General features: G+C 50.1%; 1 protein-coding gene across 2 annotated transcripts in view; it reads left to right on the top strand.

Annotated features, from left to right (window-relative positions):
• Positions 1-757: 757 nt before the first annotated feature.
• Positions 758-11,727, top strand: part of Ccdc12 (coiled-coil domain containing 12) — a 43,531-nt gene continuing 32,561 nt past the window's right edge. The window contains exon 1 of one of the 2 annotated variants that reach the window (XM_063261073.1): positions 758-996. In XM_063261073.1, the coding sequence (XP_063117143.1) occupies positions 901-996 (96 nt within the window). In that variant the 5' untranslated portion in view covers positions 758-900. The remainder of the gene's footprint in view (positions 997-11,727) is intronic. The other variant, XM_005006843.4, reaches the window with a different exon arrangement.

Below are 11,727 nucleotides of genomic sequence, written 5' to 3'. Positions count from 1 at the left end.
CAGGGCACACCAACTCTTTGTAAACTGAGGTGGATGGTCTTGTGCCCTCTCCTCCAAAGGAAAGTCTTTGCCCCAGAGTACATTGCGGCGGGGTGGAGGGATGGGGAAGAGAAGGGGAGAGGAGAGATCATCTGGAAAGCCCATGCCACTTTAAAGAAAGATTGTGCCCCTAGGTCCCACTCTGCGGTTTTTTTTTTTTTGTTTGTTTGTTTTGTTTTGTTTTTTGTCTTTTTCCTTTTTATCGGTACCGGGGATCGAACTCACGACTGCCTGCTTACAAGGCAGACGCTTATGCCACTCTGCGGGTTTTGTCTAGGCTAACAGCAGACACGGAGGGGCTTAGGAGTTCGAGGCCACGTGAGATGTAGTGGAAGAAGAGGCAGATCTCATTAGGTTTCTCTTAATTTATTTATTTTGAGATTGTCTTGCTACTTATTTCAGGCTGACCTTAAACTCATGATCTTTCTGCCTTAGCCTTCTCAGTGCTGGAATTACAGGCTTGTGCTACCACGCAGGCTCAGGAAGGTCTCCTGGAGCATTCGCATCTGAAGAGCCGGATGGATAAGGATGGGTTAGGATATTCAAGAGGCCAGCAAGGAAGCGTTGTAGCTAACTGCTTAGATAAAACCAGGGGCAATCGACGCACTCTATTCTCTCTTTCTCAGGTCTGATTCTACTTGCTGCTAAAGCTGATTAGCGCTGGACAAATCGAGCCTTAGCAGTTGTGTTTTTTTTTTTGCAAACTCCATATCCGCCAGCGAGTTACAGACCCTCCGATAGCACTGATTGGCTCTGACAGCGGAGGAGAGTGGTTCTTGCGCATCCATCCTCGCCTTGGATTGGCCGTGAGATCTCGCGCGACTAGGACAAAAAAAAAAAAAAAAGCGAGTTGTGGGCAAGATGGCGGCTACTGCTCCCGGCGTGGGCCGGCTAGAGGAAGAGGCCTTGCGGAGAAAAGAACGGCTGAAGGCCCTACGGGAGAAAACAGGGCGCAAGGTGAGAAAAGCACAGGGAGGGCAGAGCCGAGGCAGCCAGCATTCGGAGTCCAGGGCGGAGGGCAGGGACTAGTAGGAAAACACCGTCTCTGAGCTGCGCATGCGTGGGCGACTCGCGCCTACGCGAGGAGAGGCGTCCGCTTACGGAATCTGTGGCTGTGGGGCTGGGCTCTTCCTGGGCGGGGCATTGTAACGCATGCGCGAGGTTGCGCGTGCTGCGGGCTTGGCGCTGCAGGAAGTTAGTTTCTCCCTTACAACTTGTGGCTAGGTTCATTTTAAGTTTAAGATGTTGTTAGGTTCGGCGTGATTTGTTTGGCTTGACTTCCACACTAGATTTCCTGAGTGACAGACCCTACTTTGTTATTGTAGAATGCAAAACTCCAAAGAAAAAGCTGTCAGTGGATTGCAGAGGAAAAAAAAAAGGGTGCTTGCTTGTTTCTTTCCCAGATGATTCTCTGCAGTGAGCCCCCCAGTCCTGTTAGTTGCCAGATTCAGAAGCATTTCCCTCGCCTTCGTTTGACACCGAAATGCTGCGAATCTATTTCTGCCTTAGCTGTCTTCTAAAGCAACGCAGGAGCAGAACTCTGAGGCTAGCTCCCCGTGTGCAGACCCCGTGCGGTCACTCGAGGGTGGGGACTTGGGACAAATTGCCCCCTGTCCCTGAGCTTTCAAGCAGTAGGAGTAACAATCCTGCTTATTCAGAGGATATTAAATATGCCAGAGCTGCCAGCAGTGCCAGGGATCTTGGGACACTTTCCAGTTTAAAAAAACCAAAACCAAAACCAAAACCAGGCTGCTTAGTCTGGCCTATTTTCCTGCATCCTAGCTGTCTGCGCCGCGTGGGAGCGCGAGAGGGGAAGTGGCCGAGAGCGAAAGCTGGCCAGGTTGGCTTCTGCGTTTGTTGGCCGCTGTGCAGCACAGGCATTGCCAGGGAGTCCCAGGTGTGGGCCTTCCCAGGCAGCACCAGCCCCCTACCATAACAGGAGTCCTAACTGAGGCAAGCAGCAGGTACTGAATACCAAGGTCCAAATACAGAGGCCAAGATAGGAGCCTCTTAGCTCACTATCCTGGGATGTTTTCTGAGGGATGTTCCCTCAGGAGAACTGGCCTTTAAAGATTTTTATCAGTGGGACTTAATGCTTACTGGTAATCCCAGCACACCGAGAGGCTGAGACAGGAGAATTACAAATTCAAGATTTGTAGCCTGGGCTATTTCGAAAGACCCTGTCTCAGAAAACAGGAGGGGGTGGGCTGGGAATGTAGCTCAATGCACAGCCTCTGGATTCAATCCCTGGTACCAGGAATGCACACATGCATGCATGCATGCACAAGCTCTCCTCCAAATAGGGCTTGGTATTTTTTATTTAAAGGTGTAGTAAGAGCAGAGTGTGGTGACACACACCTATAATCCCAGCACTCAGGAGGCTGAGGCAGGAGGATTGCTGCAAGTTTGAGGCCAGCCTAAACTGCTTAGTGAGACTTTGTCTCAAAAAGATAAAAAAGTTATAATAAAGTAGACATAAAATTGATAATTTTAGTTGAAGTGTACAGCCCAACAGTATTAAGTACATCCACATTATAATCACACCTCTGTCTTTTCAGGATTATGTCATCATTCCAAACAGAAATTCTAAGTATTAAAACAGTAGCTCATCATGCCTCCTGTTGTAGTCAGGGGTTGTACACAGAGGACAACTAGGATTAGGACATGGAATTTATAATATTTTTATAATAGTCACCAGAAGTTAACACAGGAAAATGCAGGAAATCTATCCGCAACACCAAAGACATAGATTATTTAGTCAAGAGCCTAAACCCCACAGCAGTGTCCCACATGAGTCCCCATAAAAATCCAGAGCTCAGGGCAATGCCTCCACAAGTCCAACTGGAGGTCCAGAGCCCACAAGAAGGACTCACACCAGTCTCTTTTACGGATCCATGCCAGGAAGACCCAAGGGTCAGCGGTGGAAGCCAGAAAGTCTATGCCAGCAGGGTGAAGGAACTGTGCTAGTGGGATGAGGGTTTTATGCTGGAGCCGAGAAGTCACACTCACAACAAAGACCAGGGCTATCCTCAGCGACACGGAGCCCCTGCAATCCTCCAACGACAAGCATAGTTGGGGACGTGCCAGGAAGCAGCCTGATGAGTTCATCCTGGAGACCAAGCAGCACATGTCTTCCCCTCCGGAGCCAGGAAGCAATGCTCGATGTGAGGACCAAAGCTTCTCCAGAACCAACAGCTCAGACAGCAACTCATAGGAGAACACACAATGCCTCCTTAACGCCTCAACCCTCCACACCTCCCTTCTCCACCTATTTATCCTGGCAACTTTCCTCAGGTGGAACATCTTCGCTCAATGCCATGCTGATGTAATCCAGCTGGCGTTAAATTGACCACCAGTTCTTAATCCATAACACCTCCTTTTCTCCATCTTACGCACACTGTCGCAGCATTTGTGGCTGTGAACTTGACTTGTCTGGGTACCTTATTTTAGTCGAGTCATACAGCACTGTTTCACTTAGTCTAGTGTCTTTAGCATTCATCCGTGTCAGAATTTCATCACTTTTTAAGGCATGTTGATTATCCATTCGTCCACTAATGAACAGTGGGATTGCTTTTACCTTTTGCCTGTTGTCAATAATGCTGCTGTAAACATGGAAGTGAACACATTCATTTGCGTCTCTGCTCTGACTTCTTTTGGGCATGTACTCACAAGGGAATTGCTGGGTCACACGGTATTTCTCTGTCTAATTTTTTTTTTTTTGGTCTTTTTTTTATCGGTACCAGGGATCGAACTCATGACTGCCTGCTTACAAGACAGGTGCTTATGCCGCTGAGCTAAATCCCCAGCCCCCATCCGTGTCTAATTTTTTGTGGGCGTATATTTCTGAGACAGTTTCACTGTGTAGTTCAGCTGGTCTTGAACTCACTATGTAACCCAGGCTGGCTTCAAACTTGCAGTGACCCTCCTGCCTCAGCTTTGTGAGTGCTGGAATTACAGGCACATACCACCAGGCCCAGCTCAGGTTTACTCTTTTGAGGCCCGGGGCCCCCATCCTGGTTTCCACAGCAGCTGCACCATTTCACATCCCCAGCAGCAGTGCACAAGGGTTCCACTGTCTCCACCTCCTTCTCTATATTGTGCTTCCCTTTCTCTTTTAAATTATAGCCATCTTAACGGGTAACAGGCGGTGTCTCATTGTGGTTTTGATTGTATTTCCTTAGTGATCAGTGATTTGAATGTCTTTTCCTGCGTTTATGGCCATGTGCGTGATGTTGTTGGAGAAATATGTATTCTAGTTCTTTGCTCATTTTGAAAATCCAGTTGTGGGGGAACTTTTGTTGTTACTGTTGTTGCATTTAAGGGTTCTTCTCATAGTTTGGATATTTACAACTGTCTAGGTATATGATTTTTTTTGTTGGTTTTGTTTTGTTTTTGTCTTTGAGGAAGGGTCTTGTTGTGTAGTTCATGCTGGCTTTGAACTATGTGGTCCAAGCTGGCCTCAAACTTACAACAATCTTCCTGCCTTAGCCTCCCAAGTAGCTGAAAATAGACATGTGTCACCACACCCCCAAATGTGGGATTTTTTTCGGCGGGGGGTGTACCAGGGATCAAACTCACGACCTTGCTATTGCAAGGCAGGCGTTTATACTGCTGAGCTAAATCCCCGACCCAAATGTGGATTTTTTTAATACAGTTTTTATCATGTTAGATTTCCTTCCTGTCATAGCTTTTTGAGCATTTTTGTAATCCTGAAAGGGAGTTAAATTTTGTTAATGCTTTTTCTACATCACTTAAAATGATTGTGTGGGTTTTTCTTTCATGCTGGTAAGTGTATGTCGATCAACTTTTTATGTTGAATCATTCTTGCGTTTTAAGAGAAAATCTTACTGTATCATGGTCTGCACATCTTTTAATAGTATTTATGTGGTGGCGCTTGCCTGCAATTCCAGCACTTGGGACACTGAGGCAGGAGCGTAGTTTGAGGCCAGGCTGGGCTACATAGCAAGACCCTGTATCCAAAAGCCAAAAGGGGGGAAAAAAGGATTGCTGAATTCAACTTGCTGATGTTTTCGTGAGGATTTTTCCATCAGTATTTTAAGGTGCATATATACATGTATATGTATGTATATCTATAATTTTCTTACAATGTCTGTCTCGTTTTGATATCAGAGTAATGCTGACTCTTTAAAATGAGTTAGGAAATAATTCTTCTCTCTTCCATTTTTGAGAGGAATTTGCGGAATATTTGTACTGTTCCCCACTATGGGGCTTTGTGGCTATAATTTATTCCTTCCACAGATAGAAATGGAGCAGACAGTCTGCCCCAAGTAACTTGCATTCAGCTGACAAGACAGAGTCCCACTAGCCGTACCAGGTCTTAGATGGAGGATACGTGGCTGGAAGTGCCCGGTGCTCCTTGAAATGCTGATGGTTTAAAATCCTTTGTTAAATGTGATGCCTTTCCAGAGTTGAGCTGGTCCCTGATACCAGCTGCCTGGCTTGTCTGGTCTTGTCCAGTGAGTTGGTGGGACAAGAGCTTTTCTGGTAATTTTCTTTCTTTCTGAAGCAGCTCTGGAGATTCTCTTTCATGAGTGTCATTGAGAGCCATGATCAGAAATACTGTGACCACTACTGCCGGTGCCATCCTGCGACAAGGCGGGATCATGAAACATGACGCTGTGTCTTCCTCATCCACTCTATTCACCAGAACTGGCACCGTGCAACTCCTGGCCCTTTCCCCGGGATTGTCCTTTCTCTCTCCCCAGCGCTGTGTTTAGCGTGTTGCAATCTCAGTAACGGAAAGCTTGCTGTGTAACCATTTCCCAATGGCACTGAGTGTGTTCACAGTACCCTGCAGCTGTCACCATTTCCGACACTGTTATCAGCCAGACTCTGTGAAGCAATAACTCCCGTTTCTTTCCCCCAGCTTCTTATAACCACTAATTTATTTTCTGTCTCTACCAGTTGCCTACTGCAGGTACTTCATGTCAGTGGGGTCATGTATTACTTGTCCTGTTGTGTTTGGCTTAGTTCACTTAGCATACGTACAGTTTTCAGCTTGCATTTACATTGTGCTAGATAATATTAACGCATCTTAATAAATCACATATATTTTCCCCCCTGTACTAGATTGAGCCCAGGTCCTAGCCAGGTGTGACAACACATGCATACCTGTAATACTGGCACCCCAGGAGGCTAAGGCAGGAGGATGGCATTTGAGCCCAACCCGAGCAATTCAGTGACTTAATGTGGCCTTGTGTCAAAATAAGAAATGAAAAGGGCTGGGCTGTAGTTTAGTGAGGCGGTCCCAACAAACAAAACCCCCAGTGCTTGTGCTTGCCAGGCAGGTGCTCTGCTGGTGCGTTGTCATCTCTTGAGTGTGTGTGTTGGGGGGAGGTGCTGACTGCACCCTCAGCCCTCATGTTTTATCCATTCATTTGGCGATGGATGCCTTTTGGCTCTTGTGGTTAATGCTGCTAAGAATGTTGGCATTTGGTTTTTTGTTTAATTTTGGTTTGGGTTTTTATTTTATTTTATTTTATTTTATTTTGAGACAGGGTCTCAATGTGTAGTTCAGGTTGGCCTTGAACTTACTTTGTAGCCCAGGGTGTCCTCAAACTTGAGGGACTTCTCCTTCCTCAGTCTCCTGAGTACTGGGATTACAGGTGCCCAGCTTGTAAATTATAATGTAGTGCTGTGTGGGCAGGTGGGAGTCCTAAGGTCAGGGTTACTCTGCCTCTGTGTTCTTCATCGAAGATCTCCATGGCCGTCTCCACGTGGCTGTACGTTTCACAAAGTGCCTCCTTCTCAGGCCATCTGAGTGACTGCTGTGAGGGCTCAGAGGTGCCGGGCTGCCCGTGGATGGGAACAGGAAGCCCTGTTTCCTGGACTCCAGCTTGTTCAGGCCTCCGGGGGAGGGGCTTTGTGGGGGACTCAGCACTGCATAAGCAGTGCCCTGGGTGATGCATGGAAAGACCGCACACAATACGAATATCTCCTGCTGTCTAGGGTCCCTAGGTTGGGCCTAGGTATGCCCCAAGGAAGGCAGCTTGGAACCTGAGCTTGAACTCAAAGGACTCAAAGAAGAAAGTAGTTAGCCAGGAGAAGTGGCGTATACCTGTAATCCCAGTACTCTGGGAGGCTGAGGCAGGAGGATTGCAAATTTAAGCACAACCTGGACAATTTAGGGAGACAGACTAGGGGATGTTGAGGGAGCTAGGAAGTAGAGTTCTCAGGTGGGAGTGTTCAAGCACACAAGTGACAGTGAAGATGCTCTGGGAGTAAGCACCTGGTGGGGATAGGGCAAGGCATGGCTGGAAAGGACTGGGCCGAGTGCTTTGGTGGCCGAGTCCTGCTGAATCCAAGGTTCCACGCTGAGGGCGGAAGGCAGCCAGCTTGGGCTCCCTTTCCTGTGCTGGACCCAAGCTGCTCTTCTGTCAGCCAGGCATGGGTGAGTGCTCCAGCTATGTGGACGGAGCCCTGCGGTGGCCTCTGCTTCTAGCCACCCAAGACATGGCCATGAGCCAATTCTGTCCTCGGCCACCCTCTTCCTAACTTGGCCACAAGTAGAGGCTCCCAGTGATTAGCCTGGAACAGAACCATGCCTCTGGCTGCCCTGGGCTGTCAGGATCCTGGCTGAGCCTGGCCCAGCAGCCCCTTAGGAGCCGGACGTGGCCCCCAGTCAGGGCCAGTTGTTACCTTGTGGACTCAGCAGCAGCTCCTGGCTTCCACCAGGAGGAGATTGGAGCAGGGCCACTGTGGAGCTTTGTGCAGTGATGTTTTGTCACCAAGGCTGTCCAGTCCCACAGCCAGGAGCCATGTGGGACTTGTAGACTCTTGAAATGTAACTATTGTGATTCTGTTCAATTCTAATTAATTTCTACTCAAGTGGACATGTGTGACTCACAGCCACCTTACTGGCCCATGCTGCTGAGCACCTGCTGCCCCGGCCACCTCCCCAGAAACCTGGGCTCTGCTGGAGACCCATTTATTGAGGGTGAAGAGGCAAGGGTGGAGGGCTGGGAAGGGGCCAGCCACGTGTGGGGCCTCTGGTCATGCGCTGTAGGGAAGCAGGTTGCCAAATGGAGTGGAGGAGCTGGACTCGCCCTCTGCCTTTGTGCACCTCTACCGTGTCCAGCAGCCTGAGGGCTCTCAGCTGAGGAGCTCGCTGTGTCCCGAGGAGCCAGCCTTTCGTAGGGCGGCAGTCACAGCGTTTGCATGGCAGTCCGAGGTGGGAACTCCACTGGCTCAGTGCCAGAAGTGGCCTTGGAGGAGGTGCCGGTCCATCCTGGTTTAGGACCAAGACATTTGGAGCCGGAGGAACCTCCTGCAGTGCTGATTTGGGATATTGCTGACCCTAGGGTCTCCCTCGCCCGCCCTGGGTGGTTGGGAACAAGCAGTCCCCAGGAAGGGGCTCCCTCCACTCACTCATAGAGAATGGCTGTGGGCCTGATTGTGCACAGGAGCTGCTTGGCTCCGTGTGTTCTGGCCCAGGCCCTGGAGCGAGTCTGAGGTCCCAGCCGTGTGTCTGCTTTACCTGAAGAGCTGAGGTGTGGCTCAGTGGCCCGGAGATGGGGAGGAATGCCGTCTGGTGGTGTCCTGTCCTGGGGGTGTCCTGCACCAGGGTACACACATAGGTAGATCTGCTGAGCATGGACATCTGTGTTTACATTCTCCCAAAGGTGGGGAGGCCCAGCAGGTCCCCCAACCCCTGCACTGGGGAGAAGACCACCTAGGTTCTTTTTTTTAATTTTTGTTTTTTTTTATTTTTTTACTTTTTTGTCTTTTTTGTTTTTGTTTTTGAGACAGGTGTCACTATGTAGCTCAGGCTGGCCTTGACCTCACCACATAGCCCAGGCTGGCCTGGAATTTGCAGGGATCCTCCTGCCTCAGCCTCCCGACTGCTGGGATCATAGCCTGTACCACAATACCCAGCCTTGTATTTAGGTTCTGAGGAATCAGGAGGTTGCTGTCATCACAGCCCCAGTTCTTTGAAGGCGGAACGTGGTGAACTAAGAGCCACACTGAAAAGACAGCAGCTGTTGCACACCTGTAACCCAGGGCTTCAGGAGGGGATGAGGTGGGGTTACAGGCCTGGCGGTTAGCAACTGAGACACTGTCTGAAATTAAAAGAGTTGAAAAGAGTTGGTGGGAATGTAGGTCAGTGCAGAAGTTCTGGAGTAAATCCCCAGTGCCACAAAAGGAAAGAACCCGGAGATTTGCAGAGTGCTGGCCAGGCTGGGGCCTGCAGGCCTCCCTGCTCGGACTGATGGAGAGCTGTGGGAGTGAGGCCTGTGGGTGCTGGCTTGGGGTCAGGGAGCCTGCCTGTGCAGGGGAGCCTGTGGGAGAAACGAGATGTCTTTGGTCCTAGGATGCACCCAGAAGCCCAGCGTTTTCTTTTCTTTTCTTTTTTCTTTTTTTGCAGAGCCCCACCTTGAGCACAGGGCTTCAGGCACTAGGCCCTGGCACTGTCCCGCAGGGGTGTAACCCCAACCCTTTTTATCCTAAGACAAAATTTCACTAAGTCGCCCAGGTGGTCCTCACACTTGGGATCCTGCTGTCCCAACCTCCCATGTAGCTGGCATTACAGTCCTGTGCTCCCACCTCTGGCAAAGCCCAGCAGTTTTGATGGCCAGGTGATCTGATCCAGCCTTTCCCGGGACCCTCTGCCCACTCCCTGGCTTTCTGTCCCGGGAGTAGGGCTCCTTTCCCTTCCACAGCAGCCAACACCAAGCAGGTGTTTGTTACCAAGGGTGCAGCTGTGAGCTGGGGTGGGGGTTGCAGGGGAAGGCTGTACATCCACACCAGGCTGGGCAGACCTCCCAGAGGGGGTGGGGGTGGCAATGGGATGGAGGGGTGAGACCAGGGTCCAGGGAGGAGCTGCAAGCTGAGCAGGGCCAGCTTGGTTTGTTTGAGGGGCTGAAAAGCCCTGCAGGGAGAGGGGTGGGGATGGGCATCAGACCCTTGGGAGCCCCAGGGCATGGCTGTCACTTTGGGACTTCAGTGGTGGTGCTGTTCCTTATTGTTCATAACTCTGAAGCATTGCTGTGGTGATGATGGGCAGCCCTGCCCTGGGGTAGTGCATGGAGGTCAGGGTGCTCTGGGGGTGGGGGCCCTCCATTCCAAGATGGTGAAGACTTTGACTTTCTCTTTCTTTTTTTAAAAATTTTTTAATTTTAAAGAGAATAAAACAAAACAAAAAACAGAAGAAAGCAAATCAGAACAGAACAATGCAAGCAACACAGGACTTCAGAATCAGACAATAGGATATCAATAGTGGTTACCATAATGTCTTTTGTGTTCTTCAAAATAGTTGTCCATTCCTTCACATGCATAAGATCCAACATAACCAAATAGTATAAAACCAATCAAAAGAATGAAAGCATTACAGGACTTCAAAACCAGGTAACAGGAAACGAACAATGGTTACTATAATGTCTGGTTCCCTCAAAACAGTTGTCCATATCATCACACATAATAAAATCAAATTAAACACAATGGAGTAAAACCAGTCAAGGCAAAAGAATAAAAGCATTATAGGACCTCAAAACAAGAGGACAGGAAATCAGCAATGGCTGCCATAATGTCTCATTTTCTTCAAAATAGTTGTTCATACTTTTCTCTTTTTTTTGAGACAGGCTCTCATTTTGTAATCCAGGCTGGTTTTGAACTCATGGTAGCCCTCCTGCCTCAGCCTCCTGAGTGCTGAGGTTGTAGGTGTGTGCTACCACATCCAGTTGTGACTTTCTTTATTCCAAGGTGGTTCTTTCTTGTACCTCAGCAGACCTGTGACCTGAGAGTGACTGCAGAGGCTGGTGAGAACCTGGCTGTGGCTGCACTTCGGCCTAGATACCCGAGCTATCTATGCAGCCTGTGGCTGGAAGTAGACACACATGTAGGCAGGATTTGGGCCCCGGGTCTCAGCCAGGCCTCTGAGGACAGAGCCAAACACCAGAGCAAGGCTGGGCACTGTCTGTGGCCCAAGGTCACTCTGGGTTTAAAGAGAGGACAGGTTAGGGAAGAAGTGGGGACTGGGAATGGGTCTGGGTGAGATGGGCATCGGGCAGGCTTGGTCCTGCTGTTTCAGGGGTACAGGGAAGAGAGGGTACCAGACGGGGCTGTGCTATGCCTTGAGCTCCTGCCTTCTGCTCTGAGGCCTCCCTGGGCCCTATCTGTGAGACCCACTGGTCCCCCTGGGAACAGTGTCTCGGGCTGGCTGTGGGCCCACCCAGCCTTCCTGCCCTTGGCCTGGGGTCTCCCCAGATCTTCAGGTGCCCTGCTCTCCCCTCACCTGCAGGGGATTCTGGCTGGGGGTCACCCAGGGCTCCCTGCCCTGTGGGTTGTCCAGACAGTTTGCTTTTGCTGCCCATGGAGACTCAGTTACTTACTCAGTTGGAAGAGGACTCAGGAGCCCTGGCTCCTGGATAAGGGCATGCACACTATTCTTTCTGCCATGCTCTGGCTTTAGTCCTGGTGAGTGACAGGACAGCATGGATTGTACACTCACATAGGACTAGCCCTGTCCCCGAGCCTGCCCGCCCCTGCCCTGGGAGCCTTTTTCCTGGCTGCAAGGCAGGGTTCTGGGCTCTCTGCCCAGGGGGTGGCAGTGGGGCCAACTCTGTGGAAGCACCCACTCCCCTCCCTCGGCTTGTCCTGTCGGGCTGGGAAGAGCTGGTTGCCCCAAAAGTCAAGCTGCTCAGGGACGTTCTGGGTCCCTCTGGAAGAAGT

Source organism: Cavia porcellus, unplaced genomic scaffold, assembly GCF_034190915.1.
Source record: "Cavia porcellus strain 051 isolate PalLab524CR breed Dunkin Hartley unplaced genomic scaffold, mCavPor4.1 scaffold_14, whole genome shotgun sequence".
Taxonomy (NCBI): Eukaryota; Metazoa; Chordata; class Mammalia; order Rodentia; family Caviidae; genus Cavia; species Cavia porcellus.
The sequence above is the reverse complement of the archived record's forward strand: the minus strand, read 5'-3'. Positions and strand labels throughout refer to the sequence as shown.